The sequence below is a fragment of the Tupaia chinensis genome, unplaced genomic scaffold (genome assembly GCF_000334495.1).
Source record: "Tupaia chinensis unplaced genomic scaffold, TupChi_1.0 Scaffold145519_1, whole genome shotgun sequence".
NCBI lineage: Eukaryota > Metazoa > Chordata > Mammalia > Scandentia > Tupaiidae > Tupaia > Tupaia belangeri.
The window spans coordinates 1,392,772-1,420,076 of NW_006205376.1; the positions used below are offsets into that span (position 1 = coordinate 1,392,772).

At 40.2% G+C, this 27,305-nt stretch overlaps 1 protein-coding gene and 1 long non-coding RNA gene across 8 annotated transcripts in view; one reads left to right on the forward strand and one right to left on the reverse strand.

The window, feature by feature from the left end:
- Positions 1-27,305, forward strand: part of FGD4 (FYVE, RhoGEF and PH domain containing 4) — a 172,575-nt gene that overhangs the window by 138,499 nt on the left and 6,771 nt on the right. For 6 of the 7 annotated variants that reach the window (XM_027768095.1, XM_027768094.1, XM_006168077.3 and 3 more), the window contains 8 exons: positions 2,584-2,722; positions 4,781-4,839; positions 5,149-5,295; positions 14,041-14,213; positions 17,928-17,958; positions 18,472-18,564; positions 19,132-19,257; positions 25,496-25,636. In XM_027768095.1, coding sequence (XP_027623896.1) covers positions 2,584-2,722; positions 4,781-4,839; positions 5,149-5,295; positions 14,041-14,213; positions 17,928-17,958; positions 18,472-18,564; positions 19,132-19,257; positions 25,496-25,636 — 909 coding nt within the window. The remainder of the gene's footprint in view (positions 1-2,583; positions 2,723-4,780; positions 4,840-5,148; positions 5,296-14,040; positions 14,214-17,927; positions 17,959-18,471; positions 18,565-19,131; positions 19,258-25,495; positions 25,637-27,305) is intronic. The other variant, XR_003547819.1, reaches the window with a different exon arrangement.
- LOC102492294 (uncharacterized) lies at positions 9,087-27,082 on the reverse strand. Its single transcript, XR_337350.3, has 3 exons — positions 27,041-27,082; positions 21,713-21,791; positions 9,087-9,311 (listed from the first exon to the last, which is right to left on the reverse strand). It is a non-coding gene; the product is annotated as an uncharacterized LOC102492294 (long non-coding RNA).

The window sequence follows — 27,305 nt, forward strand, 5'->3', positions numbered from 1 at the left end:
GGAGAGACAGAGACAGAGAGACAGAAAGTGAGAAATCACCCCCCAGAGGGGATGGCCACACCACAATCCCTTCTCTGTTCTCCTCTCGGGATCTTGGGCACACATGCACATGTGCCCGGCATGAGTTTTAAGCCACCGGGTCTGGGATGCAAACCACGGTCGACTACATGAGAGTCCAGTGACACAGTCATTACGCTAACTGCTGGTCCCCACAATAGGTTAATCTTAATAGAGCTTGGATTTAATGACATCATGCTCTTGCACCAAAACCTACATGGGATAAAGCAAATCTAAACTTGATTCAACTCTGAAGGTCTTAGACATTATTAGCTCAGAGTACCTCTTCTTCCTTATCCTCTGTTTCTCCTCACAGTCATCCAGCACGGAGCAATAGGGGGACATTGTGAGAAATGCATCGTTATGCAATCCCATCACTGTGCAGATAACATAAGTGTACTTAGCAAACTGCGATATTAGCCTACTACACACGTAGGCCGTATGGTTATACCTTGTATACCTGCAGGACCATCTTCATGTATGTGGTTCGATGTTGACTGAGACATCATCCAGCGCGTGACTGTACTTACATGATCTACTATGAAAAACCAGCTGCTCCCTTTTCCTGGGCCTGTTATCTCCGGTCTCTCTTCCTGAACTTGTTCCCTAGTCTTTTTCACTTCCCTTTCTACCAAAGCCCGCCCTCATCAGAAGCTGTGTTAAATGCTCCCTTCCCCGTGAAACATTGTTTGCTGTGCATGCAAACACCATGTGTGAATCCAGCTTTTATACCCTGTAGTGCTTTGATCATGGTATAACATCCGTAGATGTTTTAATGGAATGTCTATCTTGTTTAATATAAACAAGGACACATCTTTCTCTTAAATTAATAGCTTATTGAAAGCAAGTGATATAGACTTAATTTTGCCCTAAGAAATGAAGATCAATTTATAGTGTTTGGTTTCAAATACAAAAGAATGCCTGACCTAATGAAAAATTTAAAATTTCTGACAGATAACAAGATGCCTGGATCTTGTCACTCTTCTATGTGGAATCTTTTTTTAAGTACAAAGGAAATGACATTTATCACAGCCTCATTATGGAATAGTTTCTGCTCAGTTCAAAGTCATTTAATACAGCTGTGCTTAGTGAACCTCATTAAACAGGTGTATCTTTTGAAAATCTCTGTAGAATGATTTAATTATGTGACTTCACAAACCAGTGTAGGAAGTAATTGAAGTAGTTGCCAACAACCTGGAATTTTTTTGCTTAAATTCTCTTGATTTTTTCTTTCTCTACTTATAGTATGTTAGTGGTCCTCAGACTTTAATGGCATATAAATATTCAGCATTTTTATTTTTATTTAAATTATTTAAAAGCTTTTGCCATAGGGTGCATGCACTTGCTTGTGAGAGAGAGACAGTGAGAGGGAAAGAAAGAAATCACCCCTCATGGGGGATGGCCATGCTGCAATCCCTCCTCCTCTATTCTTCCCTCAGAACTTTGGGCATGCCTGGCATGATTTTCAAGCCGCCCAGTCTGGGACTTGAACCGTGATTAGTCATGTGGGAGTCCAGTGCCAAAATGACCACACCTCCTACCTGGTCCCTAGAGTTTATTTTTTCTTTCTTTTTTTTTTTTTTTATTTTGAGATTTCGTGTATGCTCACCAAAAACACAGAAAGAGACAAAGTGAGAAAAGCACCTTCTAGAAGGGATGGCTACACTGCAGTCCCTTTTCCTCCATCCTTCTCTCAGGATTTTGGGTATACATGCACATGCACGTGGCATGAGTTTCAAGCCACTGGGTCCAGGACTTGAACCGTGGTCAGCCAGGTGGGAGTCCAGGGGCTACTTTAACTACTATACCACCTGTTGGTATTTTTAAATGCATATTTTCAACCTTCTTCCTCAGAGATTATAATTCCATAAATTGGGGTGGAGTTGAGAAATCAGCTTGCTTGCTTGCCTATTTATAGATAGGTAGGTAGGTAGGTAGGTAGGTAGGTAGGTAGATAATTTTTGCTATAGGGCATGTCTACTTGCTGGAGAGAGTGAAAGAGAGAAAGTGAGAAATCACCCCCTCCAGGGAGGATGACCACGCCATAATCCCTTCTCCATTCTCCTCTCAGAATTTTCAGGCGCACGCGCGTGCACACACACACCTGGTGTGAGTTTTAAGCCACTGGGTCCGGGACTCAAACCACAGTCAACTACGTAGGAGTCCAGCAACATAACCATTACACCATATGCTGGTCTGTGTTTGTTTATTTTTAATTTGCCAGAGGGCATGTGTGCTTGCAGAGGATTGGGGGCAAGAAAGCACTGCCCACTGGGCATAGTCACATCATGATGCATTCTCCTCCATTTCTCCCTCTCGCTGAGATTCTGGGCAGGTGCACACACACACCTGGTAGGAGAAATCAGCAGTTTAAAAACAGCCCAGGTGTAGCTAATGAAGGTGATGCACAGCTACACTCTATAAAACAATATTGTCCTCGGTGGAAGTTCTGTATTACAGTGAGTGAGTTATTGGACTGGTTAACCTAATTTTTAACTTTTTCTTTAAAAACCGTTCGCATTATAGAGACAGAAGATCTGTGGGAGCTTAACTTTGCAGCATCACATGCTAGAACCTGTGCAGCGGATTCCCCGGTACGAGATGCTCCTTAAGGACTACCTGAGGAAATTGCCCCCCGACTCCCTGGACTGGAATGATGCTAGAAGTAAATGCCCTTTTATGTCTTCCCCTGTTATGCAATAATCAAGTGGCTGAGTGGTTCCAAAGCAAGATATGTCTTACAGTGATTTTAGTCAAATGCTACTGTCAGGAAATAGTCTCACTGGAAACTGTTATCAACACACCTCAATTAGGCAAGTTACTTTTAAACCAAAATAACACGTTAAGAACAATGCAAATCACATTTCTCGTGCTGGTTTCACGTTAATCACTAACTCTGAAATCTAAAACTATAGTCTTGGAGCTATCTAGAATAGCAGTACACAGGAAGAGCACAGCCAGAGATGTAAGTGCTGCTCTTTAATACCTAGGTCGATGCATACCCAGAAAGCTAAGATGACATTTACTCTGTAAAAATAACCTAAGGGAATTGGCCCTATGTAGCCTGCGGTGCTTTTTATTTTTCATTTTCCTCCAGAAAATTGAATTCCCATTTTGTTACCTGTCTTTTTTTTTTATTAGTTTACAATAAAAGGCTTTTTTAAAAAATTATTTAATTTATTATAATCATTTTTCAGTTTGACCAGAGACAGACAGAAAGAGAGGGAAAGTGAGAAAGTAAGCTGCCAGGTCCAGGACTTGAACTGTGGTCAACCAGGTGGAAGTCCAGCACCTCAATCTGCATGCCACCTGCTGGCCCAGTGAAAAGCTTTCTAAAGGCTTACAAGATTCAATAATAATTTAGTTTTCCCATGCAATTTTAAAAATCAGTGCACTATAAAGGGCTGGATGAAAATTTAAGAATAGAAAGGATTTGTTATTTCAACAGGTATTAATGATATTGGTGTGCAGTCTTAAAACACTGCTTTCCTTTGTAATTTCTGATTATCTATTAGACGTGAGCTTCTATGAGACGAGGAACATAAGACCTTGTTTTTGGCCTTGGAGCCTGAGACTTTTTTTTTTGTGGAGAGGTTTTTCGCTATAGGGCGTGTGCGCTCGTCAGTCAGACAGAGAGAGACATAGAGAGAGAAAGCGAGAAATCACCCCCCTGGGGGGATGGTCACGCCGCATTCCCTTCTCCTCCATTCTCCTCTCGGGATCTTGGGCACATACACACATGCGCCCGGCGTGAGTTTTAAGCCACCAGGTCCAGGACTCGAACTGCAATCGACTACGTGGGAGTCCAGCGACATAGCCATTATGCTAACTGCTGGTTCCCTCCGGAGCCTGAGACTTTTCTTGAACACAGTTGTCCTGATGTTTCTCCCTCCATGCATGGTCCTCTTAACTATTGAAACTTCTCTTCCTCCCTTTCCCCTTCTACAGTTTTTGAATGACCCCCAACTCGCCATCCCTCCTGAACCCAGTACATCCTAGAAATTCTGCCTCATCTCTCTTTCCTGCCCATCTGACCTGAGTACCGGGCTTTGGAAGCAGTTAGTTGTGGGAATCCCCACGGCTTTCCCTCCGACTTGCCCCCAAGCAGTGGCCCATCTCGTCTCCCTCTCTTAGATCCTGTATCTAATGCCCAGACTTGCCCAGTTAGCATAGTTCTCTATAATATGAATAAAGACAGTTTCTTCTGTACTGAAAGACTTTTGATTTCCCTTAAGGTACCAATGCTAAAATCAAAACATTACATAGTAGGGCATTTTATTATTTTTTTGGTTTCTTGTTGCTATTTATACTTAAATTCTAGGAAAATCGCAAAAGAAAGGCTTTCAGAGACCCTAAAGTAGAGGGAAAACGACAAAAACACCTTCTCTTCTGTAGTGCACGGCAGCAGAAAATGCAAGCAGGAGACCTTGTACCAAAGTAGTGTACGTTGTAAGTGCTTGCTGATTTCAAAGGCCCAGTATGGATTAAATATACCTGTGAATCCAGTCACCCAGTATGAGTGTCTGTAAGGATGCACTATTCAAGTTCCAAATAATCTGCTTACAAATATGCTTTTGAAAGTATCCAGTTTGAAAAAGGAAGTTGCCACTACCTTTATTGTGTCTTTGGTCTCACGTTTCTCATTTCAGGGTATATGTTATTCAGCTATCTTTTAGCACAGGAAGGACAAAGCATATTTATCTATTTTTTTTTCCCCATTTAGAATCACTTGAAATTATATCTACAGCAGCAAGCCATTCTAATAGTGCAATAAGAAAAATGGTAAGTGCTTTTTTAGAGGAGATGGGAACCTTCTGTTTAGATATCAGTCACATAGCCTAATGAGGCGTGGACCACGGTGAATTGATAGTGGCAGAGGGGTGGAATGTGGGGAGAGAATCTACAAAATATTTAGTGTTACTTGGAATAATCCTCTCCTCTCTCCACTCAGATTTCAGTTTGTCGTTAATGATGTGTTTCATATCAAAATGTATACTTGTTCGTCATCCCTTCTGAATTATCCAGATTTTAGTTAAGGTCGTGGTATTATTGAAACCTTACATTTGTTGTTCCTGTGTTTTCATTTCCTAGGAGAATCTAAAGAAACTCATAGAGATTTATGAAATGTTGGGAGAAGAGGAGGATATTGTAAATCCTTCCAATGAACTCATCAAAGAAGGACAGATCCTCAAACTAGCTGCTCGGAACACATCAGCCCAAGAACGCTACCTTTTCTTAGTGAGTATTCTGCTCTCAGCAACCCACATGAGCATAATTCATCAAAATTGCTGTATACGTCTTGGAGAAGTAGGGCGCCGTGTTGCTCACCAAAGCAGTTACATCTAACCTGTTTTCTTAGCACTGTCAGGACACCACATGAAGGAATGTTCTAAGTAACTCAAGCTTAGTATTTTTCTTCAATTTTTCTGTACACTTGCATGTAATTTACTTAAGAAACACATACTGAAGAGTTTCATCCTGATCATAGCCACTGGTGTGTACGTGGGATATGATATCATTTCTGAAATCTTCCCTTTGTTTCAGATTTTCTCTTTCCTTTTTACAAGCTAATGGGTGCCATTTCCTGGATATTTTGTTGGTATACTACTTCTTGATCCTCTGTAACCACTGCACTTAATATTTCTATGTTAAAAATACACACACACGCGCACGCACACACACACACACACACACACACACAGACATAGGCAAAGTTGTCAGACTTACGTCTAAAATACCTCTGGGACCAGTATATGTGTTTGCGATGCCATTCCTTTTCACTGTAATCAGTTGTCATTCGTTCCTCTGCTTCCTGGAAATGATCATTAGCCTGGGGCTCATCTCAAATATAAGAGTCTTCCCGGGGCATCCAGACCATTATATTTTTAGTCTCTCTCCACTCGACCTTTATTTTTTATTATCTTAATAAATTTCAGTTGCTTTCTGTATATAATAAGATGATGATAAGAATCATAATATATCTTGCATTGACAGGGTAAGCTAACATTGAATAATAGCTCCATAAATATTAGTTGTCATTATGATTATTATTAAAGGCAAAGAAACAGAGACGCATTGGTAAAGAGGCTGCCACACAATATATTATCAGAGTATTATTTATATCTTTTTTCTGTTGCAAGGCAGTCATCTCACCAGCCATAGCATGAGTTACTACTAGATATTTAGATCTTTCTGTCCTGTTCCCAGCCTTTCTCATAAGTGAAATGTATAGGAGCTAATTGTCATGCAGAGGGGTGTTCAGTTGCCTCTCAGTCATTTTTTGAAAAGAACATTTGTACCAGATGACCCGGCAGTTCTACTCCTGGCTTGTGTAACTCAAGAAAATTGAGGGCTAGCTCCCTAGCACAGAGGATAAGCACTGTACAAAGGAAACCAGATCCCACATGGCCAACCAGGGTTTAAGTCTTGGCCCAGCAACTTATACTCCAGGTTTCAGGATGAAAAATCAGAGAAAAACATGATTGCAGTGTGACCATGCCTGATCCCATTGGCAGGTCCATGTGCTCACTCACTCTCTCATGTGTGCACAGGCACCCTCTGGCATAACGGAAGACAAGAAAATTGAAAGCATATGCCCACAAAAACTTATTCATCTGTGTCCATGGAGGCATTATTCATAACATCCCCAAACTGGAAACAACCTAAATGCCCACTCATTGATGACTGAGTAGACAAAATATGGCATATTCATGGAGTAGAATATTATTATGTAAATTCAATAAAAAGGAATGAAATACTGATACATGTTATGTGAATGAGCCTTGAGGACATTGTATCACATGAAAGCAGCAGTCTGGAGTGATTAGTCCCAGCCGGTAAGACCTCCATTAAGGAGGTGGTTGGGGATTCCATCTCTAGATTGGTTGTTTTCTATATAAAATGTATGGCGTAGTGGTTATGTCACTGGACTCCCACAGGGTCAACCACAGGTCAAATCCTGGACCCAGTGGCTTGAAACTCACGACTGGCATGTGCGTGCGTGTGTATGTGTGTGTGTGTGCGCACGCATACATGCCCAATAGCCCAGGAAGAGAATGGAGGAGAAGGAATTGCAGTGTAGCCATCCCCCACAAGGGGTGATTTCTCACTTTCCCTCTCTGTCTCTCTCTCCAGTGAGGGTATGCTATTGCTTTCTAGGAGAATGGAGTCCCATGGCAGGAAGTTTAGGAAAGTCACCTTTATCTTTTGAAGACCATCTCAAACATTTCTAGTGTAGCTGATTCTTTTCATCCACTCTGTCTAGGACTGTGCATGTCACCGGATATCACCCCCCCCACACACTGCAGCCTCCCCCATGGCACTTTTACTCCCATGCGGCATCTTGTTCTTTCATATGTCAGAACTTCAGGACCATCTTACTTTACTTTTCTCCCAAGAAAGGCTAATTTTTGTTTTATGTTTTTTGGGTTTTTTTTCTACTGTAGGATTATTACATTCATCTGAAAAGCCAAATTATATTTAGAATCTGATTTCAGCTTCCATGTGTTTGCATGTTTGCTCACCACTACCCTGTATTTGCTCACTTTTCTACATTGACATAGCGTACTCTGTTGTCTAAATAATTGTAACTGACACCTGAAATGTAAGAAAGAAAAATCACAGAGTTACTCCACAGAATGATCCAGGAGTTTTTATTTATTTACTTTATCTTTTTTTTTTTTTTTTTTTTTTTGTCAGAAGGCACATGCACTTGTGGAAGAGAGAGCAGGAGGGGGGAAGTGAAGAAGCACCCTCCACGGGGCATAGTCTTGTGGCAATCCTTTCTCCGCCAGTTCTCCCTCCTTTCGGGGTTCTGTGCATGCATGCAACTGTCTAGATTGCTTTCCAGGCTGCTGGTTTTTAACTCAACCACGTGGTTAGCCACGTGGGATCCAGCTGCCTTAACCACCATGCCACTGACTGGCTAGAGCTGTTATTCTTGACCCTTATACTCCTATTCCTTATTTCCTTGTAACTTGATAAATTCATTTTTTTCTTATTATTTAAACTTTAAATATAGACAAGATACTAGAAATTTTCCCCAACAATATACCCTTACCTTCTAAAATGAACTTTAATGAAAGTGTCCCTGGTAAGGACATGAAACTGAATGATTTCAACCTAATAAACATATTTAAAGAGGCTGGAAATAAATACTTGAACACTGGAGATGAAAAAAGATCTTCCCTATGCTTTTAGTAAGATTGAGGCTTGATTCTAGGTTTTGCCACAACCCAGGACCTCTAGAGATTGCCTCTGCAGTGCAAGACCGCTTTCCCGATCACTACTTCTGAGCTATGGGCATGAAGCAAAGGGAGTCTCTTACAAAGAAAGGGAAAGTTGTAGTTGCTGTAACTTCTTCTTTTGGTACCAAGAGAAACCCAGAGAGAAGTAAGTCTCTTTGTGGAAGGTGGCTTTTACCGCAGGAGCAAGGTTCATGGAGGGAACAGAATTAGCTGTCCAGTTTCTTCACATACATGGTGTCTTCTTTGTAGGCCACATTTTACACCTTGCAAGAGTTCTCCCCTTCACCCATATGAAGAAAAAAAGATTTATTGGGAACCAGCAGTTAGTGTAATGGCTATATCGCTGGACTCCCACGTAGTCGACCGCAGTTCGCATCCCAGACCCGGTGGCTTAAAACTCACACCGGGCACGTGTGCGTGCGTGCCCAAGATCCCGAGAGGAGAATGGAGGAGAAGGGATTGCGGCATGACCATCCCCGCTGGGGGGTGATTTCTCGCTTTCTGTCTCTATGTCTTTCTCTGTCTGGCGAGAGCATGCACCCTATAGCGAAAATCTCTCCCCCCCCCAAAAAAAAAAGAGTGTGACCAGAATTAAACGTGATTGATAACACAGTTATTGACAGCTTAACATGAAGTCCCACTTAGAAAGAATGTAAGAAGGGGAACGTAGTCCTGAAAGCATGAAAAAAAAAGAGTAGCCTACATATTTATAAGAAAACCTGTCATTTAATGTGAACATAACCACAAAAAGTCAATGCTAAGAATCTCTGTATTCCTGGGCTTGTGTTTCTGTAAAATAACAAGACTCGGCTGAGCTTTGTAAAGTGAATTTGAGCACAAGGATCAGATAACTGAGTAACTCCAGGCCATCACAATACATGTGTCCTCCATTTGCAGCAAGCTTGGTTACTGCCGATGCCCTGAAGGGGCTCTATCCCTTGTGGTGGTAGCCCTGCAGCTCCTGTGATATTCACAGCCTTGACCAAAGCACCTCCTGAGGAGGCCTTGCTAGAAGAGGGAAAGAAATGTTAACATGAGAAGTTAGCACACAAGCTGTCACCTCAGTGAGCTATGAGAAAGCGCGATGCGAACCTTTCAGAGTTTCTAAGTCCTGCGTAGCACAGCGAGACTGCGATTGCCGCACTCAGTATATATAGTTAGTGGTAAAGACCTGGGTCCTCTTCTAGAAATTGGTGTGAAACACAACACTGAGGTCTATCCGAATGTATTGAGTGCTCTCTTATTTGTACATCCTGTTCAGTGTGGAACTGAAATTTATGACTCTGGTGACAGGAAGTTACAAAATTATGTACAAGAAACAACTGCTGAGAAATTTGCTTTCAGAATGAGTAAATAGATCTTTGCCACATAAACACGTTGGGATGTTTTAAACCTTTTGGCATTTCTTGTCTTCATGGCAATGAGAAACCAAACAGAGATGGTCTGGTAGGATAGGTCTGAACTCCAATCCCAGAAGAAAGTAAAATGAGACATGTTAAATTTAAGGACTTTAGTATACGCAAAGCACTGTTCTAAAGACCTCCCATTTGTTTCTCATTTTTACCTTCTCAACAGCCTGAGACTTAGGGATTGTGATCGTAAGGTCCATGGTTCACAGAGCTCCTAAGAGGTATAGTGGGGCTTGAACACAGTCTGGCTTCAGAATCTAAATGATGAATAGCCCTCAGGTGCAAGCCCGCTTCAAGAAAAATATTAGCAAAAAACAAATTGAGAAACTTTGATGAACCAAGTGAATTATAATCGTGTTGAATTCAGAGCACATGTAATCAAGAAAGTAAATTTTTAAAAATAACGTTTTTGGTATCTAATTGCTCTTGTCTTTTAAACTATATGTTATCCTAAAAATAACTTAAGAAACAATAAGTACGAAGTAGGAAGTATGACCTTTCTCTTATAAGTCTGCCCACAATTAACCCAAATAACTTCCGTTTTAACCTTTTACCACATTGTTTTTCATATTCCTGGTTAGTAAGTACTATTAATTGTTGACTAAAAATAAGGTACTATAGGGGCCAGCAGTTAGCGTAATGGCTTTGTCGCTGGACTTCCACATAGTCGACTACAGTTCACATCCCGGACCCGGTGGCTTAAAACTTGTGCCGGGCACGTGTGCATGCATGCCCAAGATCCCAAGAGGAGACTTGGAGGAGAAGGGATTGCAGCCTGGCCATCCCCCCTGGAGGGATGATTTCTTGCTTTCTTTCTCTCTGTCTGTCTCTGTCTGTCTGGCGAGCGCACACGCCCTATAGCGAAAACCTCTCCAAAAAACAACAACAAAAAAGAAGTAGGTTGCTTAGTTTCTTTGTGTTGTGTATTTTCAAGGATTTTTCCTAAATTTAAATTCTGGAAAGTTTAATTCCATCATAGTCAGAGAAGATGCTGGATATAGGGAACCAGCAGTTAGTGTAATGGCTATGTCGCTGAACTCCCACGTAGTCGACCGTGGTTCGTGTCCCGGACCCGGTGGCTTAAAACTCACGCCGGGCGCGTGTGCGTGCGTGCCCAAGATCCCGAGAGGAGAATGGAGGAGAAGGGATTGCGGCGTGACCATCCCCCCGGGGGGTGATTTCTCGCTTTCTGTCTCTGTGTCTCTCTCTGTCTGTCTGGCGAGCGCACGTGCCCTACAGTGAAAATCTCTCCAAAAAAAAAAGATGCTGGATATAGTTTCTGTGCCTTTGAATTTGTAAATATTTGATTTGTGCCCTATCACATGGTTGATCCTTGAAAAGATTCCATGTCAGGGTGAGAAAAATGTATATTTTGTGATCTTAGACTGGAAAGTTCTATATATGTCTGTAGATACTATAAATCAGGTCCATTTGATTTATAGTATCATTTAGGTCCTGTATCTCTCTGCTTATTTTTTGTCTAGAAGATCTGCCCAAAGGAAATAATGGAGTGTTGAGATCCCCAACAATTATAGCATTGCAACTTATCTTTCCTTTCAGCCCTAGCAGTGTTTCCTTCACATATTTCGGTGCTCCTGAGTCGGGTGCATAGATACATTTATAAGTGTTATGTCTTCTTGATGAATTAGCCCTTTTACTACTATATAATGCTCTTCTTTGTATTATCTTACAGTTTTTATCTTAAAGCCTATTTTGTCTGAAATCAGTATCATGATTCCAGCTCTTTTCTGATTTCTGTTTATATGGAATTCCTTTTTCCAGTCCTTCACTGTTAGTCTGTTTATGTCTTTATCCATGAGATATATTTCTTGTAGGCAGCAGATAGAAGGTTTCTGGATTTTCTTTTGTTTTATTTTGTTTTAATCCATTCAGCCAGTCTGTCTCTTGATCAGAGAATTTAATCCATTAATGTTCAACGTTATTATCAATTTTTCTAGACATGTTCCTATCATGAAATGAGCCATTTTATTGGTGTTTTTTGTTCTTATTTCTGTCTGTCTGACTTTAGTTTTCCTGGCATAGCACTCCCTTCAGAACTTCATGAAAAGCTGATCTGGAGTTCGTAAATTCTTTCAGGTTTTGTTTATCTGAGAATTTTTTTAAATCTCTTTTCCAATATTAAGGATAATCTTGCTGGGTATAGTAATATTGATGAAATTATTTTTCATTTAACGCTTTGACAATATTTCCCCATTGTTTCCAACAAGATATCTGATGTTAACCTGATTCAATAACTTTTGTAAGTAACTTGTCATTTCTCTCTTGCCAATTTTAGTACCTTGTCTTTGTGGTTTTGGCCAGTCTGATTATAGTGTACCTTGGAACAGATCTTGGGTTGATTCTATTTGGGGTCCTTTTTATTTCTTGGATCTGGATATTTGAATGCCTCTCTAGGCTTGGAAAGTTTTCTTCTAGGATTTCATGGAATAAATTGGCAATGCCCTTATTATTTTCTTCACCTTCTGGGATACCAGTTATCCAAATATTTGGGTGCTTAATGGTATCTAGTATTTTTCATATATTGTCCTCATTTTTCTTGGTTATTTTCTTAGTCTTTTTGATAATTTTTTCTAGTTCAGATATTTTGTCTTCTACATTCGAGATTCAATCTGCATGGTCTAATCTGCTTTTAATACTTTTGAGGGAGGTTTTAATTTCCTGTATCATGGTCTTCATCTCTAACAATTCCATTTGATTCTTTTTTATGACGTCTGTTTCTTCTTTCAAATTGTGAAAGGACTCTGCATCTCCTGGAGCTCATAGCCTCTTTTCTCTTGCGTCTCATTTAGTTTTGTCACTATAAATATTTTGAATTATTTATCTGACATTTCCACAAGTCCCATTGTGCTGTCTGTGGATGATGAGGAATTGATATTTTCCCTCTGGGGAGAGATATTTTCTTGGTTGCTCATATTTCTTGTGCCTCTGTGAAGGTTTCTAGTCATCTGCTGATTTATATGTTCCTTCCTAAATTCTTTGAGTTAATTCTGAGCATTCAAAGGTATGCAGGAGTAGGTGACTAGCGATCTCTCTGCTGCTCTACCTCCCTGATGCTCACCACCAACCTGCACTGTGGTCACAAGTCTTGGATCAAAGTCCTCCCAGTTTCTAAAGTGCAGGTGTGCCCAAGAATGAGCTGCTAGGCTTAAATTCAGGAAGATAAAAGGAAGTGTGCAATGCACATTACACACCAGACACTTCAGAAAATGCTGAAATCTTAGACTTCAGAGGTGTGTGGCAGAGGATAAGCCACAGTCTCTTTGCAGCTCAGTCTCCCTGTGCTGGAAAGAATGTCCAGATGGGGCGGGGAGGGGCACAAGGTCTTCACAAAGTCCCAAGCAAAAACACCTGAGAGTTCAAAGGAGAAAGGGGGCAAGGATGAGCAATGGGTCTCTACCGCACAGCCACCAGCTGCAAGTGGCCTGCCGTAATGCAAGACCTTCTGATGGATCTCAAGGATTCTTAATATTGCCAAAGAACACTGTATGATCTTGTATAAAATAGAGGTCTTGGAGCTCCATAGCTGGTGGTTAAGGTAGCTGGATCCAACATGGCCAACTGTGCAGTTTGAGTCATAGATCTGGCAGCTTAAAAGATGCACTATGGGGGGGGGGTATGGGAGGGTACACACACATATGTGCCCAAAGTCCTGACAGGAAGGAGAGATGGAGAAGGGATTGTGGCATGACCATTCCCCATGAGAGGCTTTTCTACCTCCTACTCTCTCTGTTACTCTCTGGCAAACACATGAGCCCTTTAGCAAAAAAATAATAATAATTATTATTATTATTAATGAATAGAGATCTTGGCCAGGTGACTGACTTGTTAATGTAAGGTTTAGTGAGCTAATCTGAGACATTCTGCATTAATAAATTGACTGTTTTTAAAAATTTAACATTGAACACTGATTTTAAAAATTGCTAAATATTACTTTTTCTTTTCTGATAGTTCTTTGAGACTGGCTCACAAACACAACCAATGAAAAATTCTAGTGTACAAGTAATTTAACTTAAAAAGTTAAGAACTTCAGTTCATGGCATATAGAAAGTCCTTAATAAACTGTTGTTGAATTTATTTAACTAATTTCCTGAAAGCAGTAGTACAAAGTGATGACTGATTTATACAAATATTTATGAGCCATGAAATGGAAATGTATTTCAAAATGTTTATGATACAAACAGAAAATCTCAACTTTGTAGCACATACTTTTGCTCAGAATTTCTGTCCAGAGCTACTTTTAATATTGGCCTGTTTTCCCTCTTTCCTTTATTTCCCTGTTTGTTGGTGGATGTTCTGCCTCCTTGCAGTTCAACAACATGCTGCTGTACTGTGTACCCAGATTCAGCTTGGTGGGCTCCAAATTCACAGTTCGAACCAGGGTGGGCATTGATGGAATGAAAATCGTAGAGACTCACAATGAAGAATATCCACATACTTTCCAAGTGTCTGGGAAAGAGAGGACATTGGAACTGCAGGCCAGGTAAGAGAACCATTCCTGTCACACAGCTGCCCTGAAACATAAGAATGAATCATAGAGCAATATGGCTGTGGGGCTTTTATCCAAGTAAATGCCACAGACCACTAGGAATCTGGCTGGATGGAAATGGAGAGCTGTGAGCTGCTCAAAAGCAGAAATCATGTCATCGTCTTTTGATTCCTCCACAGCACCTAGAACAGTGGTGTGTAGACAGTGAGCGTTCAGTTAATTGATTGACTCTTCAGAATTAGAAGGTACTCAGATGATGATATTGTTGCAATTAAGCCTAATCTTGAGAGATATAGGAAAAGGTTCTCTCTTAATCTTGCCTTTCGTATTTTGTTTTGGTCCACAAATGTTTGTTGATGCTATATGTGCCTTGCTAAACTGTGAGTCCTTCAGAAGTGCTGCATTCTTGGATTTTAGGGACATATTGATGGACAGAAATATTCAAAGGAGACAGGGTGATAAAGGAAACAATTCTCCCACCACAGTTGGAGGATACATGAAAGGAGCTATTTGGGACTCATTTGGTTGCATCTGGAGACCAGGACTTCTGGACACTTTGACTTTATGTGCTTCATTAAGTGAGAGAGAAAAAGCTAGAGTTCTGGCTAACATTTTCGTAGTGTCACCATATTGGGGCGGAGGTGGGATTCCATGAGAACTACTACAATAGACCCCAGCTACGTCACGTATGAACTGGAAGACAGAGTGCTGTCAGACTTGGAAATAGTCTGCTGTAGAAGATAATCATCTATTCATCCTACAAAGACCTAATATGGTGAAAATCTAGATACACCAGTAGGTCATAAATCAGAGGGTTAGGTACCAATTCCAGCACCAATAGTAGTGTCATCCCATAATCCAGCAAGACGACTTCTTATTCCTCTGCACCAATAGAATGTGATTCTGGTTACTTGGATTCATCCTGGACATTTGTACTTAACTCGCTAAGAGCTTAATCTGCGGGTTTCAAAAAGAAAATAAATACTGTGATTGGGAATCTGTGCCTAGAGAACCTAAGAATTGATAAGATTATGGTCATGGGACTTAAGGTGTCCTGGTAGAGTTTGAAGAAACAGCCAGTTCTTTAATTTCCTACAAAGAATACATACTGAACCTGGTTATTTAGGAACAGCCAGGGGACTGGCATGAAGATTATCAGCCAGTAGCATTTCAACAGCAAGTTAAAAAGGTAGAGGAATTGGCTTTGAATGTCATGGTTTTCCTACTCTTCATGGTGAAACTGGGGCCCTGGCAGGTAAACGCAAAGGAAGAATGTGTGAGGCAGTGCTGCAGGTTCTCGACTCCAGTCCTCACTCGAGGGTCGGCTCACTGAATTACTGGCCCTGTCAGCAGGACATTCATCAGTAGTTCTGATCATTATAGAAGTCTTTCTTGCAGAAGAATGAAGACGCTGCTGACTGAAATGTTCCCCATATTTCCAAATCTGAGGAATGTGTCTAACAGAGAGGAGACCATTCTTGGGTTTCTTCATTCTCCAAAAGGGAATCTTGACCCTCCATTAGCGTGTTCAGCATGGGGCTGATAAGGGAGGAACTGTCTCAAAAACAGCACGCAGTGTTGAACACATTCCAATGAGTACTGGAAACATGGTCATTCTTCTTTACATTTCCTATTCCCCTAATCTCATTCCTCTAATTATGGTGATATTTAAGATCTGAATTAAGTCATTATTTTCCATCTAGACTTCAATGACTCTTTCAAGAAGGACATAAACTTTGAAGGTCCAAGAAAGTCATAGGGCTGAGGTAGAACCCAAACTCGGGTATATTTGGAGATATTGAAAGAGAATTTACTTCTGAAGCCGGCCAGGAAATGAGAGTTCTGCTTTCTTGTAAAGGTGTGAGTCAGCCTCAAGACCAACCTTGTCCATTGTGCTTCCTCCCACATTCAAAAGGATAGAAAGGATTCAGTTCTATATAGTGTTTATACAGAGGTTTTCCATTGCTAAATGGAAAGAATGTTTAAAAATCTGCTTTAACCAGAACACTAAAACTAAAAGCACTGAGGAGTTGTCTCATTTCTTTGTCTACATTTAAAAAGCTAAAAATCAGCTAACAAGTAACGGTGCTTCCAGGCAGCAGAGCTGGGAGAAGCCAGACAATAGGACTTTTGTGGGTGTGTATCCAAGGGACCAGACTGAAAGCCTCCAGGTGGACAGTATGCAGACTCTTCCATTTGACAGGAAGATTCCAGCAGCCTTCCCAGCACTTTATGGTGCTCAATGGGAACTTTGCTGAAAAGATGAATGGTGTCACACTAATAAATATCCAGGTAGTCTCATGAGTTTGTTTTTGTTTTTGTTTTTTTTGATTTGCTGTAGTTCACCTGTGCTCACTAGAGGGAGAGAGAGAGTGAGATTGCACCCTCGGTGATGTTCACATCACATCCCTTTTCTTCTATCCTCTTGGGATTTTGGGAGCACATGCACACATGCTATTTGTTTTTCAGGCCATTGGGTCCAGGACTCAACCCACGCACTTGGCCATGTGGGATACAGCCACCTTAACCTCCACACCACCACTGGCCCTTATGAGTATTTTATACCTATGAGAATGAGGTAGGTGTCAGACATTCAGGCGTATAGTCAAATTTAGCCATAGGTTTTACCAAACACATGGAAACAGAGTCCACTCTTTGATTCTCTTAAAAATTCCCTCCATTTGGAGATTTTACCCAGTTCAGTGTTCACTAATGGTAGTTTTTCCAATTTGTATATAAGCTACCTGCAAGGAAAGAAAATTTGCTATAATAGGAAAAGGGAATCTTGACTACATTTGAGGAAATTTTTTTAAAACTGTGCCAATGACTAAATGCTGGGGTCCATTAATGTGTGAAACCTCCTTTTGTTTTGACAAAGTATTGACATTTAAAATACTTACATGTTTGGTTTTGTTGTTATTGTTGTTATATGGCATGTGCAAAGAGAAAAAGTGTGTACGATAGAGAGAAGGAAAGTGAGAAAGCACCCCCCAAACACAAAGGGGTTGGCCGTGCCACAGTACCTTCTCCTCTCTTCTCCCAGGATTTGGGGCATGCACGCAAACATGTCCAGTGTGTTTTTCAAGCTGCTAGGTCCAGGACTTGAATTGCATAGTTCACTCTGTGAGATCCAACCACCTTAACCACCAAACCACCTGGCCAGCCTGATGCTTGGCTTTATCTGAAATAGCTTGGATGTGGTATTGCCTGAAGCCTCCTGGGAATAAGAAAATTAAATTATCAAAGGAAATGTTAAACAGCTCCCTAAGTCCTTCCAAAGATATTTTAGATTTTTAAAGGATAATTGTAACTTTTTCTAAGATGGGCTGTAAGCAATAGCCTTCCTGTGTCTTAGGAAACTGGAAGATGAGCTGTTAGACACCTGCACCATGCTAGATGTACAGTCACCCGATATATACAGCTAGATGGTGGCTGTCCAGTCTGTCAGGACCATATACTAATGAAAGCTAAACCTAACTCTCCCCATCAAACCACATGGGCACCAAAGTCAGTAGGCAGTCTGAACTTCGGTTTAAGAAGAATTTATTTGTTCATTTGCCAGAGATTCTGTTTAATTTTGATTTTAATTCCTTCCAGCACATCCTTTAATTTTCTGGAACATTGGAACAACATTAAAGCATAAGTTTTACTTACCAGGTGTAATTCATTAATGTTCTCTTCATTTACTTAAATTTTGTTTTGTTTTAGTTCTGAGCAGGACAAAGAAGACTGGATCAAGGTAAGCTAAGGGATTTCTATTTTTATTTTTGTGTTTGGGAATCCTTCCTGTGTGTACATAAATGTGTATATACTTTTCTATGTGCTTAATATATAATCATCAGGGGACCAGCAGATGGTGTAACGGTTACATCATTGGATTTCCACATGGCCAATTGTGGTTCGAGTCCCAGACCCAGTGGCTTGAAACTCATGCTGGGTGCATGCACATGCATGCCCAAGATCCCAAGAGGAGAAGAGAGGAGAAGGCATTGCGGCAGGCCCATCCCCCATGATTTTTCACTTTCTGTCTCTCTATCTCTTCAGCAAGAGCACATGCCCTATAGCAAAAATCTCTGATTTAAAAATATGTGTGTGTGTGTGTGTGTGTGTGTGTGTGTGTATAATAATCAGATCATATTCATTTAATTTTTTGGTGAGTCCTATCATAGATATTTATATTTAGTTAATAAAATATGTTCATTAATTTGTATGTGATCTTTAATGTGTACTTTGAATTTCATCTATACTTTAGGCCCTTCAAGAAACTATTGATGCTTTTCATCAGAGGCATGAAACCTTCAGAAATGCAATTGCAAAGGATAATGACAGTCAGTCAGAGGTTTCTGTAAGTTGAATTAAATAAACTTTAAGCTCTCTTATCCCTTTGCAGTTGCAGAAGATCTATCTAATCATTTTGTAATCCATCCTTTTTCATTTGCAAGGCTAGAACTGGCTATTTAGACAGAATGTCATCCCTTCTTAGATGTACACTTTTCGTTTGGTATAAGCTTCTTTAATTCTTTCCTTCTCTGTCTAGAGTTTCAGAACATGATTTGAACAATGCTGTTGAAATGTTTTGACAAATAATAATAAGGACCAGCAGATGGTGTAATGGTTAGGTCACTGGACTCCCATGTAGTTGATCGTGGTTTGAGTCCTGGACTCTGCGATTTAAAATTCACACTGGGCACATGTGCGTGCATGCCCATAATCCTGAGAGGAGAAGGGATTGCAATGTGGCCATCCCCCATAGGGAGTGATATCTCGTTTTCTATCTCTTGTCTCTGTGTGTGTGTCTCTGGCAAGTGCATACACCCTACAGCAAAATATCTCTCTTAAAACAACAAAATAATAATAATAAGAAGAAGAATAATGAAGTGTTTTGTTGATACTGAATCTCTTTCCTTTTTAGACCGCTGAGCTAGGGAAAAGAGCCCCGAGATGGATCCGAGATAATGAAGTAACGATGTGTATGAAATGCAAAGAACCTTTCAATGCACTGACAAGGAGAAGACACCATTGTCGAGCATGTGGACATGTAAGTGAAATATCTTGGTCATTAAGGCTGTAGTAACTATGTAAGTGGTATAAAATCATCACCTTGGAAAAGATCTTTTTTAAAGAATTATTGCATTTACCTTTTTTATTTATTATTGCTATTTTATTTATTATTATTATTATTATTATTTCCCAGTTTGATTAGAGAGAGACAGAGAGAGAGAGAGAAAGTGAGAAAGCAAGCCACCAGGTCCGGGACATAAATTGTGGTTGTCCATGTGGGAATCCAACACCTTTAACCACAGTATCACCTACTGGCCCCAAGATTTTTTTTTTTAAGAGGTTTTTTGCCTTATGGCATGAACATTAACCAGAGAGAGAGAGAGCGAGGCAGTGAGAGGGAAAGTGAAAAATCACCCCCGTAGGAGGGATAGCCATGCTGCAGTCCCTTCTTCAGGGATCCTGGGCACAAATACATATGCATCTGGGATGACTTTCAAACCTCCAAGTCCAGAACTCAAACCATAATCGGCTATGTGGGAGTCCAGCAACACCATCTGCTGGCCCTGGAAAATACGTTTTTAAAAATCCAACAAATCAACTATTTAGGTGCCAACTGTGCAAAGCATTGTGCTATGCCCTGGAGGAAAAAATGGTAAACAAAATGATCCCTGGCTCCAGAGACTTATATTCTAGCGGACAGAATAGACAATTTTGGATTACTACAGATAGACTAAGAACGCAATTAAGTACTGTCCTTGTAGCCTAAAGAAACTGGATCCCTTATGACCAACCATATTTCAAATCCCGGCCCTGACAGGGTGTGAAAAACACACCAGGTGTGTGTGTGTACCCCAAATCCCAACAGGATAGAAAAATGGAGTTGAGAAGTGATTGCGGTAGAACTATGCCCCACTGGAGGTGCCTTCTCCATCCCTCTCTGTCTGTCTGTCTCTGGTGAGCACACACACCCTCTGGCAACTATAGGAGAGAGAGAGAAATAAAGCATTCATGAAGCTAAAATGAAGAGTATTAGTCATGGAAGGATATTAGAACCAATTATAGTTAGAAAAAGATTTATGTGAGGAGTTGGTATTTAAGCTGATGCCTAAAACATGAGAAAGAGCTAGCCAAAGAAGGGCAATAGCAAGAGCACTTCAGACAGGTGAGAGTCTGTACGCCCGAGTCCCTGAGGAAGGAAAGAACATGGTCTATTCCTGAGACTGTCAGGAGATCGTATGGCTAGTGCATGATGAGTCAAAAGAATGGCATGAGAAGTGGTTAGAAAGATAGGTAATAACCAAAGGAATTGACGGCTTTGAGAAGAAGAAATGGAACCCACCTTATTGGTAGAAGTTCTGGCTTTTGAGGGGGAGAGGGACGTACATCATAAAGGGAAAAGACAGATACAGGTGTCGATAGGTTGGGCTTTGAAGTTTTTTTTTGGTGGTAGAACATGAGAGGTTTTAGGTTTAACATGTATATTTTAATTGGAAAATGAGGTAGAGTCATGAGCTGAAAGTGAAGGAGAAAGGAAAGGAAGGGAGGGAGATTCAGGAAAGAGGACTAAGTAGGAAATAGTTCTCGCTGGGCAGAGAAAAGTGAGCCTACCAGGGAAACAAAGATGGCTGCGTGCCCATCGGAAGTTTATGCTTATAAACTTGTAGGGACTCTGATCAGCTTAATGCTATTGATTAATGGCAAAGAGTCAGCAATTCAGGCTGGAAACAGGAGATGGCAGGCTTCATCCAGAGGAAGTGTAATTAGGAAAACAGTAGGAAAGAGATGAAGGTTATTTGAATTGAAGAGTTAATAATGAATGAGGGACGTCTAGACTAGAAAATGAGGGCAGGAAAGCTAGGAGATAGAGCTGATGGTTAATGAGAAAATGTACAGGCAGTGGACTGAAGGATTTATTATAGTTCCGAGATACATGGTAGTGAGGGCCAGACAGTAGCTTGGCGGTAAGAAGCAATGCTCTGCCAGGCTGACCCAAGTGGAGGATTCTAGGTTTGTATTTGGAGACATCCTTGAGTATGCCGGGTGCACACATGCCCATCATATGGGGTTAGCTGAAGCTTGGATCACAGTATCAAGATCCTGTTGGGGTTCTCACTCTCTCACTCTCTCACTCATGGAAGACAATTTTAAAAAGGAGAAGAAAAAGATGGGGGGCCAACAGGCAGCATGGTGGTTAAGGCACTAAATTCCCAGATGACCAACTGCAGTCTGAGTTCTTCACCAGAGGCTCACAACTCACATCAGTCACGTGAGTGTATGCACCCAAAATCCCAAGAGGAGAATGGAGGAGAAGGGTTTGTGGCATGGCCGCCACCACCCCTCCCAGGTGGGGGGAGTGACTCCTCACTTTCTCTCTCTCTGTCTCTGGCAAGCGTACATGCCCTATAGCAAAAATCTCTTTAAAAAAAAAAAAAAGAGAGAGATAGAGATGTATAATATTGGATAGCATGGGGCTGTTAGACCTGTTGACTTACTGTTGTGCTCTCAGATATTTCCCTCGGTGGCCAGGCTGTCTAAGGATGGCAGCTCTGTGAGAAGATACTGTGGTTGACCCTGAGGATACACAGATATATATTGGTTGAAATAAGCTGCTTGGTATCAGAGTAAGCACTACAAGACATGGACAGGCAAGAGCTTGGGGATAGAGACCAGGTTGTCAGGAGCCAGATATGCTGTGATATGATGTTTAGGTTTGATTAAGCATTAAAGAGAATTGATTCATCAGTGAGTTGAGGAAGAGAGGGAGTGGTCAAGAACGACTCCAACGTTGGGTCTGGCAAGTGTCATGGTGGTTAAAGGCATTGGATTCCCACATGACTGACTGCATTCAAGACCTGGACCTAGTGGCTTGTTTTTTCACTTTTCCCTCCCTCTCTGGTGAGCATATGTGCCCTGCCATTCATGTGTAGCATGTCATATGTTATTCGTCTCTACTATATTGCTCATTGTCTCTTCAGGTAGAGCTAATCTATTTTATCCACTCTTTGCATTTTTAATTATTTTGATTTCCAGAAGTGATTTTTTTTAAAGAATTATTTTAGTTTTATTCATTGTCATTTTTAAATTTTATTTATTTTTTAAAGTTGACCAGAGAGAGTCAGAGAGAAGGAAAGTGAGACAGCAAGCTGCCAGGTCTGAGACTCAAACCATCGTCAGCCATGTGGGAGTCCATGTGGGAGTCACATTAACCACCACGCCACCTACCAGAAGTGATTTTCTCCTAAATCTATCTTGATTTTTTTTTTTTTTGGACATTCTATTTTTTCAAATATTTCTTACTGAATTTTTGAATTTGCTGCTAATGCCAGCATCTAAAGAAAGTTTAAAGGGTGAAAATCTATTGATTATTGTTCTTACTAATCTAATTTACTGTGGCTTGTTTTCTGGTATAGTTATTCCCTTCTAATGGTGACCTCATATATGGCTGATACTTCATTATCCTCCTTTCACAAACTGTAGCATAATGACTGAGGCTTAAGTTCTTCAAACCCCAAGGAAGTCTAGTCTCAGTGTGACCCAATCTGAATTTCACATTTGCTCTATTCATTTACCACAGTGGCTTCATCTTACTGTTTGTTTGTTTTATGACCATTTACATACTTTTTCTATATCCTCAATAGCTGTATACATTTATTTAAGAACAATTATTTTCTGTTTTTTTTCCTAATGTTTCTTGGTTACTTCAGAATTTCTCATTATTCCTGAAATGTCAAGTTCCTCATTTGAAAATAACAACGAGTAATTGCATTGCTAACACATTTAAGTAATGATGATCCCCATAAACATCATTTGATCATGATTTGATCAACCGTTGAGCAGGGTTTCACATGGACAGAATGAGGAGAAACAAAGCATGGGAGGAACAGGAGATGTAGGTAGCAGCAGTTTTTGGAGGGTCTCGTAAACCAGGTTGGATATTGCATCTTTTCCCCTAGAAGGACTGAATAGTCACAGGGAACAGTAGGTATTGCAGCATCATGATCCTATGTATTACTTGTATGCCTAAGTGCAACAATTCATATGGAAAGTTCTTTTGTAAATAATTATTTATTTAACTTTGTTTATTATAATTATTATTTTTTTTAATTTGACCAGAGAGAGAGAAGGAAAGTGAGAAAGCAAGCTGCCAGGTCAAAGACTCAAACTGTGGTCGGCCCTGTGGGAGTCCAGTGTGTTAACCACCGTGCCACCTGCTGGCCTCCAAATTGAAAGTTCTTTTAGCTTATTCTCACTTTCACTCTCTTTATAAGACTTAATTTTGACTCTGTGAGCCATTTTGTAATCAAAATTAAATTGATATCAAACATCTGTTTTCTCAGGGTAAAACTTCCCAAAATCTATCATTAGTTTGCTTAAAATGATTTCAGGGGGCCAGCCTGTGGTGTGGTGGTTAAAGTGGTTAGATCCCACATGGCTGACTGTGCAGTTCGAGTCTGAGACCTGGTGGTTTGAGGACACACTGGGCACGTGTGCGTGCATGCATAGAATCCTGAGAGGAGGGAGAAATGAAGGAGAAAGATGGCAGCATGACCATCCCCGTGGGGGTACCTTGTCACTTTTCTTCTCTCTCAACAGTGAGCACACATGCCCTCTGGCAAAACAAATGAATAAATAAATGTGTTTGCATGTGGATTTTTGAAATAATATGACTGAGAATAAATAAAATAGTTGATGTGATTTGCTGATACAGACATGTCTAATTTTAAATGCCACAGTTAATTTCATCCTAAGAAAACAATGAACCATTTTGATAATGAATTTTAAATTCTGTGAACTTAGACTAAAGTTAACTGACACATCTTAAAGTTTGTCTGCTGTAAATTTATGAAAAAGACCCTCTGAAAGCAAGAAGTTAATTTCTTAAATGAGAAGAGGATTTCTAAACAGTTATTTTATAATAGAAAAATGTACTTTTCACCAAGAAATAACATGCATTGGCAGTATAGTCATTCATTCACTCATGGGTATTCTATCAATGTTTATTGTGTACATGGTGAGCAAAATATCCGAGGGCAGTCTTTCCTGAAGTTTACCTCCTAGTAAGGTGAGGTGGTCAGTCAAATAATCATATGCGTACATAATTTAAAACTGTAATCAGTGCTGTGAAGACAGGTGCAGGGACCTTCTGTAGCACAGCGGTGGGAGATGTGCTTTATTCTGGAAGTTGGAAGTGTTGTCTTCCTTAATGAAGAGCAAAAGTCAAGTCGCTGAAGTAGAGATGAGACAAAGGGAGCATGGCACTTTCCAGGCTTGTAAAAGCTAACGTCATCGAAGATGCATTCCAGGAGAGTGAGAGGGCAATTATGTAAGATTTCGTAGCCCACGATTAAGAATTTGTTCTTAATCCAGGAACAAGGAAAAGACTGAATACTTCAAATAGAAGAGGAACATAGCAGATTATCATTTTTAAAAGATCATCTGGTCATTGTTTAAAAAATAGCTTGGAAGCAGGTATTAGTAGAGGCCTGGAAGCCAGTAGCAGTGCCAGGGGAACCAGTCATAAGGCTATACAGATAGTCCAACCTAGGATACTGACAGCCATTATTTGGATGACTATAGGGAAGGTATTGAAAAAAAAAAAAAGATAAAACATTTAGAGGTGAAATCAGGACTTTGTAATAAAGTTTATCTATGGGGTGAGGTAAAAGAGGTGTTAAGGACTCCTGGGTTTCTGACTGCCCATGCCTGAGTATGGCTGTGACATTTCTTGTAAGAGGGAGGACTGTGAGGGTAGGGCGGGATAAGGAGAGAGCTGAAGGTAACCAAGACCATGAGTTCAGTTTAGGAGAATGTTGATGAAACATCTAAAGTATAAAAAGGAAAGATCTGGACCAAGTCTTTGAGAGTCTTCTACATTTAGAGCCAAGAAGAAAAAGATGTGTGAGCAGACCTCATAATGTAATAAAACAGCATTATGGAGCAAGCAGGAGTGTGGAGGTTAAGGCAATTGGATCCCACATGACTGAATCATGGTTTAAGTCCTGGACCTGGCAGCCTGAAAAGTCACACCAGGTATATGTGTGTGCATGCCCAAAATCCCAAGAAGACAATGGAGGAGAAGGGATGGCAATGTGGGAAAAAAACAGAAAAAAAAAAATAGTAAAACCAGCATTATGACACTTTGATATATACTCCTAATGTTTATGAAAATATTCTTAGATTAATAAAAATCTGTCTTTTATGTAATGTTTTCTCATTCATTATTACCTATAACTAGTTATTAAGAATTTAAACATGATTATTCTTTTAAATTTAAGGTAGTTTGCTGGAAGTGTTCAGACTACAAAGCTCAACTTGAGTATGATGGTGGTAAACTGAGCAAAGTTTGTAAAGACTGTTATCAAATAATAAGTGGATTCACAGACAGTGAAGAAAAGAAAAAAAAAGGAATTTTAGAGGTATGAAGTATTACATATTGAATATCTTTTAGATTTTTATAAAGAATATAGAATTATCTTTACCATGAGGAATATAAATAATGTATTTTGTTATTTTTCTTTATACTTAAAAATTTGGTTATCAATAAGCAAAATTTATACTTTAATTCTATAATGCTGGCTTTCGGGACCCTACTTTATATGTAGAAAAATGGGGAATGTTACACCACTGTGCATCTGAAATGAAATATTGGGTCATCGGAAAAGTTATGATGCATTTTTGCGTGTGACTTTTCGACGGCCCAATAGATTTGATTTTGTGATAGTAGCCATAACCAAACATTAGAGTGTTAATGGGCATCTTTTCTAATGCCCAAATTATTGTATTTTATTTCCTTTAATAGGAAAGCTTCTCTTTCCATTTATCACTTTGGGTTTGAAAACCACTGCATGAAATTTTTCTAATTTAGGTTAAGTCCCATTTTATTACCAGAAAAGCTCTAATTTATTACATCAGAATAGACAGTTTATTATAGTCATCTGATAGCCAGTGATAGACTGTAATAACTGCATTAGAATATTATTGAAATGTCTCTCACAGTGAAATTGACTTATGTTTTAGAATAAATGAAGACACCCATGGCCATCCCCTCTCGGGAATGCTATCTCACTTTCCCTCCCTCTCTAGCTCTCTCTGACGATTACGCACACCCTATAGCACATTACTTAGAAAGTTAATTACTGTATTGAGCATTTATATGGTAGAAGTGTACAAGGTCATTTTTCAAGGTCCACTTGGGGTTAAAAGTATAGTTCTACAACCTAAAAGAATTCTGAATTATTCTCAAACCTAGTTGCTCCTTGGGACCAGCAGTTAATGTAATGGCTATGTCACTAGACTCCCATGTAGTCGACCGCAGTTCACGTCCCAGACCCAGTGGCTTAAAACTCATGCCGGGCACGTGTGTGTGTGTGTGCCCAAGATCCCGAGAGGAGAATGGATTGCGGCATGGCCATCCCCCCTGGGGGTTGATTTTTTGCTTTCTATCTCTCTCTGTCTGGCGAGCGCACGCGCCCTATAGCAAAAACTTCTCCAAAAAAGCCCCTATTTACTTCTTATATGGAAGACCAAAGTCGAGCTTTCCTGTGCAGGGCAGGGGGAGGACCTGCCTCACTGGGCCTCAGGAACACAGCTGCAGCCTCAATACATAATAGCAGCCACCAAGGAGACTAGTACAACACATTAAGACAAGTAACTTGTTCTAGGTGTGAGTGTCAGGATTTATCTATGAAATTACAATCTGTACCTAATTTTCTAGAAAATCTTAATTTTGGGAAAAAATTAATCAACTACTTATTAGGTTAATTCAGTTAACCAAATATATACACTCGATAAAGTATGAGTACAGGAGCACACACACTTACATGCATGTCTGCGGCTGACTTCACGCCAACTGTTGCGTTGTCTGAAGAGTCACGATGCATTTTTGCATAGAAAAAAAAAAAAACAGAAAAAATATGCCATGATTTTTCCAAAGACCCAATAGTATGTTATGTGCTCTAGAAAAGTAAACAGCAAACTTTTCTGTAAAAGGTCAGAGGAAATATTTTCATTTTGGCAGGCCCAGCAGCCAAACCAAGGATAGTATGTAGGTACTTACAGAACAGAAAAACATTTTTATGGACAAAA